The sequence below is a fragment of the Condylura cristata genome, unplaced genomic scaffold, assembly GCF_000260355.1.
Source record: "Condylura cristata isolate star-nosed mole 26May11 unplaced genomic scaffold, ConCri1.0 scaffold00017, whole genome shotgun sequence".
Taxonomy (NCBI): Eukaryota; Metazoa; Chordata; class Mammalia; order Eulipotyphla; family Talpidae; genus Condylura; species Condylura cristata.
In genome coordinates this window covers 33086645-33096295 of record NW_004567118.1, presented here as the reverse complement: position 1 = coordinate 33096295, position 9651 = coordinate 33086645, and the positions used below count along the sequence as shown (strand labels likewise).

General features: G+C 39.4%; 1 protein-coding gene across 1 annotated transcript in view; it reads right to left on the bottom strand.

Moving 5' to 3' along the window:
• The window catches only part of SMG6 (SMG6 nonsense mediated mRNA decay factor), a 207773-nt gene that overhangs the window by 184072 nt on the left and 14050 nt on the right, over positions 1-9651 (bottom strand). The window contains exons 7-8 of the mRNA XM_004684788.2: positions 8826-8936; positions 8236-8448 (exon numbers count right to left, since the gene is read on the bottom strand). Of these exons, the coding sequence (XP_004684845.1) occupies positions 8236-8448; positions 8826-8936 (324 nt within the window). The remainder of the gene's footprint in view (positions 1-8235; positions 8449-8825; positions 8937-9651) is intronic.

The window sequence follows — 9651 nt, the reverse complement described above, 5'->3', positions numbered from 1 at the left end:
GAAAAGAAAAGAAAAGAAAAGAAAAGAAAAGAAAAGAAAAGAAAAGAAAAGAAAAGAAAAGAAAAGAAAAGAAAAGAAAAGAAAAGAAAAGGAGATTTACTTATTGGGCTCTCCTTGGTGGTGCACCAAGTTAAAGTACCACATTATGAAGTTCTCTTGCTGCTGCAGTATGAGTTCGATCCCCCATCAGGGAGCTGACCCACACGGCGCGGAAGACCTCTCCTGACCCACCCACTGCTCCCCTCAGCAGTGTATTTCAGCACATCTGCCTGTTCTGCTCCCTTCTCTGCTGAATCCTCTCACCTGCATCTCTGGCTTGTACCCCAGTTCTGTATGCCTAAATAAATAAATCTCTAAAAAAATTATTTATTTATGCAAACAAAACTGGGATAGAGGCCAGAGGTGTGGAGAGTAAGAGGATTCACCAGAGAGAGTGGGTTACAAAACAGGTGAATCAAGGCAGGCAAAGCAAGAGAGGTCTGCTGCACCATGTGAGTCACCTCCCTGGCCAGGGATCAAACTTGTGCTGCAATGGCTGCAGACAGCTTCAGAGTGCTGCATTTTAATCCTTGCACCACCATGAAGGCACTAAAAATAAATCTTAAAGCTTAAAAGGTCACTAAAACATAAATACAAGTATATAGCTAACAACTATTACCATCAACACATAAGAAGTTACAATATACCACTTACTGTCCCTTACATATATTATCTCATTTAGACTATCATCATTACCATCTCACAGAGGAGGAAACAAGCTCAGCCAGGTAGACATACCCAAAGTCTCAGAGCTGGTAACTAATAAAAAAGGAGTTTCCAAAGCCATGCTTTTATCCTCTATATGATCTTGCCCCTGAAATATAAGACACTGGACAAAATTAATAAAAGTTATACAAGCTACCATATTCTTGAAGGCAATACCTTATTGAAGAACTCTCCTAATATGAAAAAATTTTTTAAAATATGAAAAAAGTAAAAAAAAAAAAGTGAGTAAGTTTGTATAATATGCCACTGATAAGGCAAATAAAAGGGGGGGGGAGTTTATTTATGTATATATAAAAACACAAATATTTCCTATTAAAATTTTTTATTAAAATACTCAAAGAGGTAACCATTCTCTACTAGATCTTTTGATCTCTATTCCTAGAAATCAATCCTGACATTTCTACCTGGAAACTTCTCCAGCAAGAACCCAGCTTTCCAAATAAGGCCACATACTTTCCATGCCTAAAGAGCCTCAAATGAATTCTTCATGCTGGCAATTTATCATTAACTCAATATACTTATGCATGAAATGGACCCTTTCAGACTCAATCTTTTCTTTCTTTTTTAAGATTTACTTATTTACACATGCAAGAACTGGGGTATGGACCAGAGGTGCAGGGGGTAAGACACAGTGGGGAGCAAAAAAGTCAGATCAACTGAAACACACTGCTGATGGAGGCAGCGGATGAGACAAGAAAAGTTTACAGCATCATGTGGGCCAGCTCCCTGGCAGGCTCAGGATCAAACTCATGCTGCAGTGCCTGGAGACAGTTTGAAAGTGTGGTCCTCAACCCCTTCACTACCAGGGAGTAGTGCAGACTCAGTCTTTAAAAAAATTACCAATCCTATTACATCTAACCTTTCTTGAACTCTTTCCTATTTGTGTGACTTGAGAAGTTTCTCTTTACTCAAGATAAGAAGATATTATAGTGTCATTCTAATTGTACAACTATATTGATAAACAATATAACTGTGTTGACCTAACAAATTAGAATACCACGTTTCCAATCAGATCCTGGATTGATATTATGGTATGGATTTTCTCTCCTCATTTCCCAGGTTAAGTAATGGGAATGAGCTATCACCAACCTAAATACCATGCCCTCTGCAGGAAAAGCACACCCTGGGAAGTCAACAGTGGTTATCTCTAGAGGGCAAAAACATTATCAGTAATCTGCATTTTCGACATTTCTACAAGATATGTTGGTTTTGTAAATTTTTAAAAATAATAAAATATCAAAATGAAAATAAAGCTTTGCCCAACTAAATTTTTTAAAAGCATTGGCAGGGCCCTCCCTGGTGGCGCAGTGGGTTGAAGCACAGCACTAAGAAGCTTAAGCCACTTCCTCATGAGTTCGATCCCCGCCTGCCCCGGAGGAGATCCACATGGTGTGGCAGACCTCTCCTGACCCGCCCGCTGCTCCCCTCAGCAGTGTACTTCGTTCATCTGCCTGTTCTGCTCCCCCACTCTGTCCCTGGTGAATCCTCTCACCCTCCGCATCTCTGGCCTGTACCCCAGTTCTGTATGAATAAATAAATAAATCTTTAAAAAAAAAAAAAAAAGCATTGGCAATTTCCTCCACAACCAAAGACGGACACCAGTATTTTCTTCATGTTTATGTTCAGAATGCCTAACAAGCTATCCAAAATAGTCAACTATGAACTTAATCAGCAAACTGTAGGGGGCAAAATTTAGTTTACTTCCACACTACCAAATTTAATGAATGGAACAAAACTGCTTTTGTTAAATAATGCAGGAGTAAATGCATTAAATTCCAAGCCTAAAGCCTGCACCCCCCCCCCAAAAAAAGACACTGCAAAGAAATAAAAAAATGGAATGTGATAGAAGAAACACTATCTTTGAGTGGGTGAAATAAGATGAGAATCAAATAAGGAAAGGCTAAGTAAGAAGCATCAGGAGTTACTGAGATATAGTCTAACCTGAACCCCAAAATATATCAGAGGGCCAGAAATAAGGAAGATTTTGCAACAGCTTTGCAAAATATACAATGATGTTGCACTTATCTAAATACATATTTCTGTACACAGTACAAGTATGTTGTAGGTACAACAGTCACAGTAGGTTGGGGAAAATACTGGCAATGGTAAACCAAACAATGCCAGAATACAAGAACTCACTAAAGTTGCAGAGATAAACATCTATCAATGGTTCTCATACTCATCCTTGCCAGCAAGCAGATACATATTACATTTCTATTTTAGATACTGATAAAAGCAATCAGGCCTGAGAAAATCTTTAGCAGTTCCATCAAAGGGCCTCACCTTCAGTGTGTTGAAAGTGTGTACTCACACTTCTGATGCAGTAATATCATAAATTAACTCACTATCAGCAACAACTCATTTGCTAAGCAGTACACTTTTCTGATTTTCAAAGGGTACTGAGGAATAGCAGAAAACACATCCACTAAATAAGGAATGTTTGAAACCCTAGTGGCCTGAGAGGGGGTAGTTTTAATGGGGGAAGTTTAATAGTTAAAGAGGATGCCACTTAAGAGTTGAGGTTGGCAGTCCTCCCCCCAGGTTGCATGTTCAACCCAAACCACATTTCAAGGCTGCAAACCAACAACCCACTATCTAACTCCCTGCAGCCATTCAGAGAGAGGTCCAAAACCCATGCTCAGCAGAGGGAACACACTAGTTGGAACTTTACTATCATTACAAACAACTACCTGAACCAAATTCAAATATCTGAATTTTAGCTGTTTAAGCTAGAAACTCTCTTGGGAGTTGTCAAAAAAAAACAATTCCTACTGAGGTTAATCACTCAAAAAGGACAACTAAAGTGATAAATGCCCAGCAAGTATTTAAATGGCATAATAAATAGCCTAAATAACATATATCTTTAAAATTAATTATCATAGAGTCAACCTGGAACATAAGACAATGTTAGACAATAGAAAATAGTCAGGCCCTCCCTTGTGGTACAGCAGATTAGGACGCAGCACTGCAAGCTAGCCACAGCTGCTTCAGTGCAAGTTCAATCCCTGGCCCGGGAGGTGACCACATGGCGTGGCAGACCTCTCCTGACCTGCCCACTGCTCCCCTCAGCAGTGTTCTTCATCAATCTGCCTGTTCTGCTTCCCACTCTGTCTCTGGTGAATCCTCTCACCACCTATGCACCTCTGGCTTGTACCCCAGTTCTATATGTATAAAAAATAAATCTTTAAAAAAAGAAAATACAGTCAGTTCTACTCTAGTGCTTGTTTTGAACATTTTGTTCCATCATGATCATTATGTTAACAATCAATTTCAAATAACATGAATTTTGTATTTGCTTGTGATTTTTTGGTCACAAGGAACACCAGATGAACATAAAAAACTGTACCAACTGAACTGAGTCACACAGGAATACACAAAACACACACACACCCCAAAACATCTAACAGCAACCACAATTCGCCATGTTAACGCATGTTATGAGCCACACCTATCCACATCTGGTGCTGCACCTGCCTGTTCAATTTCAAATGACCTTCCTCCTATCACCTCACAGTACCGTACAAGCTGCAATCTCCTGAAGCCCACCTCCACAAGAAAACTTCATGTCTTTTTCAAAGAAGTATTTCTTAACCACTGAGTATCTACAATGAACAATTTATCAAGTTCATATTCCCCCTTTTTTAATATGGCACTGAGAACGTTTTTGAGTACTATGCCTCCAAACCTCATTTCCCCATAAGCTCTGTGGTTTTTATTGTGCAGTTTTGCACAGCACAGTGATTTTTAAGAATGCATATGTTACATTATAGTAGAACTAGATGTGTATGCCCAATTAATAGTTTTAAAAAGCAAACAGTGGGCCCTCCCTAGTGGCCCAATGGGTGAAAACACAGCACTATGAAGCTGGCCGCCACTCCTTCAACAAGAGTTCAATCTCCAGCCAGGAAGATGACCCACAAGGTGTGGCACACCTCTCCAGACCCAACTGCTGCTACCCTCAACAGTATACTTCATCAATCTTGCCTGTTCTGCTCCCTACTCTGTCTCTGATGAATCCTCTCACCACCCACCACACACCTCTGGCCTGTACCCCAGTTCTGTATGTATAAACAAATACTTAAATGATAATAAAATAAAAACAAAATGTAGATCAATATATATGCATATATAAGTATGTACACATACATATATAAATCCTACTTTTGTTAAAAAATATATCTCACATGTATTTACATGTGTATTATGAAAGCTTAAGAAACATTCTGGGGGCCTTCCCTGGAGATGTAATGGGTTAAAGCGTAGCATTACCAAGCTATTGCAGCCACTGCAGCCTGAGTTTGATCCCCAGTCAGGGAGCTGACCTACATGGCACAGCAGACTGCAGACCTCTGCTGACCTGCCCACTGCTCCCCTCAGCAGTGCACTTCAGTAACATCTGCCTGTTCTGTTTCCCACAATGTTTCTGGTGAATCCTCTCAATCCCCACATCTCTGGCCTACACCCCAGTTCTTGTATGCATAAATAAATAAATATAAATCTTCTTTAAAAATAAATAGTATGGTCCCTCCCTGGAGGCACAGCAGGTTAAAGCACAGCACTAAGAAGCTAAAACCACTTCAGCATGAGTTCGATCCCAGCACCAGAGGTGACCCACATGGCATGGCAGACCTCTCCTGACCCGCCCACTGCTCTCCTCAGCAGTATACTTAGTAGATCTGCCTGTTCTGTTCCCCACTCTCTCCCTGGTGAATACTCTCACCACCCCTGCACCTCTGGCTTGAACCCCAGTTTTGTATGCATAAATAAATAAATCTTTAAAAAAAATAAGTAGTATTATAAAAGACAGTCTTAGAGATCAGGAAAAGTGGTATTTAGGGGGAGAATTTAAGGATAAAAAAGAATGGGATTGATAATGAGAGATGAGCAATGACGGAGAAAAAGGGTTTGAAGGCTTTGAGCCCTTCATAGAAGAAGCCAGTATGGCTAGACAAAAACAAAGGAAGGAAGAGAGATAGAAGATAAAGTTAGAAGTACCCAGAGCCAAATCAAGTGGACCCCAGTAGACGATGCTAAGGATTTTGGACCCGATTTTAAAAGCGCACAGAAACAAATTTCAAGCAGGGAAAAGAATATGATCTGGAAGTTCATTTGAGTTACTGTCTAAAATAAAAATGTCTAAGAAAGACCAGTAATAAATGTGAACAACCAATAGGTATGTTTTTCAACAGTATGTGGGTTACTGAAACAATTATAGTTTGGAATAGGATGGGTGGTTAATAGATAAAAGTGGGTTGATTCAACTTATGTGTAGGCAGTAAATTCAATAGGTCTTGGTACTGACTGGAGATAGCGATATAGAAAAGGATGAGTCATGTGTCTAAGCAAGAGCACTTTTCACATTTCAGCTTTTAGTCATACTGAACTACTTCAAGTTCCTTAAACCATTATGCCTGTTTCCAACTACCAAGCCTAGCAGTAGTATTGTTCTTACAGTATCTTCTAGCTGCATAATATCTCCATATCCAGCCTTATATGCTCAGATTAGGTGCTGCATCTGCATGCCTCCAAGACTCATTTTATAATCATAAAATTTGACACACTGCATTATATTATATATATTATAATCACACATTTGTCTTTCCTACAAGTATGAGTGCTCCCTGAGGTTTAAGATACTTTGGGGTTGGGCCCTCCCTGGTGGTACAACAGGTTAAAGCACTATGAAGCTATCTGAAGCCACTGCAGCCCAAGTTCTATCCCCGTATTTAAATAAATCTTTTTTTAAAAAAAATAAAAGATACTTTGAAATTGTTTCATCCTTCAAAAAAATTATTTATTTATACATACAAAAACTGGGGTTCAGGCCAGAGGCGCAGGGGTTGATAGTGTTGAGAGTCTAACCCCTGTGCCACCAGGGAGGCCCCTCCCCACTTTGATGCTTTTTTACTTTAAAGATAGGTGGTGGAGCTAATGCGATAGAAAAATCTACTTCTTATCCATACAGGCTTCCAGTTTTTATAATCCAAACTATATGAGAGCAGCAGTGAGCAATAAAATATTGCAGCAAATCTGCTGCAGCACATCTGCTGCAGAACCTGGACATAGTGAGATCCCATGCACATCATGGCACACAGGAGGTTGGATTTTCATTTATAAGCAATGACTTTTTCCAAGTCTTCCAGAAAACAGGTGAGGACTATAGATCTAGGAAGATAGATGGAAATTCTAAATTAAACCCCAAAGGACAAGTCATCCTACCATCACCTATGACTCACTTGAAGCAGACAACTATACCTCTAACTTCAAAGGGAAAACAGAAATCCTCAAAAATGTCCTCCTATATCTTTCTCCTATAACATCCACAAACTTACCAGCATCCCCGGTTATCTGCTCCTCCTTTCCCTCAAGCATCAGAGGGATGTCTCATCCTTACTTAGGCTAATAACTTATAATCCTCTGAAAGGAACCCTCCATGACATGTATCTCCTTTTTCCCTTAGATCTTCAAGTTAATCACATATGTTTTCCCTGAGTGACAGAACCAACTGTCTTAACTTTAATACTAATATAAGAAAATGCCTTCAAACAGTTTATGCCCTGGCGTAGACTTCAGGTATCTGTTTCTCAGTTTCAGATATTTCTTAGCCTCTGAATATCTCCACTTCAATGTCCTACAGAAATGACAAACCCTAATATGTTCAAAACTAAACTCACTTATCTTATTCCTAAAACCAGCTACATCTATATTTCTTATCTCAGAGAATGGACCATCATCCATCCACCCAGTTTTCAAGCCAAAAACCAAGGTATTACTTTCATTCCTCCTTTTCCCTTAGCTCCCCATGTTCAATTAAGTCATTGTACTCCTATCTCCAAAGCCATTTCCTGGTACAGATCCTTTTCTCATCTATCTTCAAGAACTACAGCATCCTCTTACTCTATTTCTAAACTTACTCTTCTTCAAACTTTTCACAAAGCAAGAATTATACTTCTAAAATTTCCTTATTTAAGCATTCAACAGTACCCTACTACATTCAGGACAAAGATCAAAATTATTTATTGACCTCCAAGATCTGGTACCAGCTCACCCCAACTCCACTATGACTTTTACTCCTCCAGGCACAAGGAACCACCTATTCATTGTTTTCCCACTACTGTATTCTCTTTCCTAGCTTCACAAAAATCCCACACAGAATCTAGAAACATTGTACTGAGAACTTCAAACCCAAAGCAGCAAAACTTCTCATCCTATACTATGTAAATAAATCTTCATTTAGAAAAATCACTTTTACTAAATTCTACAGTGCCACATAGTGGTGAGAAAGCAACACGCCTAGTAAAGATAAAGGCAGTGTAGGTGATGAGACGGATGAGGATGTCAAGGAGCGTGAAGTAAATAGCCTTCCATGTGATTAGTGGGAAATGTCTTGCAAGTGCCTCACGGTTAAGTACCAAGATGCCCAGAGTTATTTAGCTAGTCTGGCTCATTACATTACACTTAGGAACTTACTTCACTGGGACTCAAGCTGACCAGCCCATTCTCCTGCTCAGAATCCTTCCCAGACTCAGTGCCCTGAGAGGACCGGGGATGGGATGGATGAATCCAGATTTCCAAGCGAGTGGTGTCATCTCCAACATGGCGGAAAGTTGACTTCTTTCCTTTCCTCCATTGGTCTGGGCTCAGTTCTAATTCCTCATGTTGCTTCTTTTCCATCTGTTCTGCCTATACAACATAAAAGCATATAAATTCAGAGTGTTGGGAATCAGCTAATAAAGAGAAGCACTCATCTCACCTGAGTTTGTTGCCCAACATCTATAAAATGTAAAGACTTTGCCACATCTCAAAGTAGCAGACTGTCATCTGCTTTGTCTCATAAATTAATTCTATAACCTAGATACTGTATAAAAGGCATGCCTAAGGGCTCCAGGTGAGCCCTCCTGAAGATGAATTTATTTCTGCACAGAGCCTGACTGATTCCCTATCAGCATAGCCTGATGGGACCCTTTAAAATCATTGTCAGTGATTCCCTGAAGAAACAAAGGCACTATGAGAAACAAATTATTCTGGGAAGGAATGATTCTGCCAGCATGCCCACTCACCTTTCGTTTGGTTTCTTCAAACAAACTCATGAGACTCTCCTTGGCAGTAAGGATAGGGTTGCTGGCAGCTAAACTGCGCATATAGTAATACACAGCATCAAGCTTCCTCCTCTGTGGAAAGAAAACCAGACACTCTGAATCAATCTGAGAAAGTGACCCAGGAAACCCCTCAGCAGTGTATTTCAATCTGTCTCTTCAGCTCTCCACTCTGATCTGGTGAATCCTCTCACCCTCCACACCTCTGGTCTGTACCTAGCTCTTTAAAAAAAAAAAAAAAAGAATGCTACTTTTGCCCCAGAGTTTATTCATTCTTCAAAATGAATGGGCCTCTGTGGAGGCCTAGGGGTTAAGTCTCAGCAGTATCTCTGGGATAGCCTGAGTATGATCCCACATATGATGCAGCAGACCTCTCCTTTTTTTTTTTTTTCCTTGCAGTGGAATATTTTTTTTTACCTGCCCAAAAGTCAAGTGCTACATTTTTAAAAACAAATGCTCCAGTCTATTTCAGTAAACTTTTGTACTGGAATTATAAACACCTCTGAAAATAATTAAAAACCTAAATAAATGGAAAATATCCTACTATGGAGTAAACTTGATATTATAAAGATATAATCCATAGAACCAATGAAATCCTTATCAAAATCACAAAGACAATTATTGTAGAAATGAAAAAGTCAACCATAAAGTCCAGATGGAATTACAGGGACCACCACACAGCCAAAAAACTCTTAATAAAAAAGAACAAACTTGGAAAATTGAAATGTCACAATATCAAAACTTATCACAAAGCTATAGTAATTAAAACAATGTGGTACTGGCATAAGAA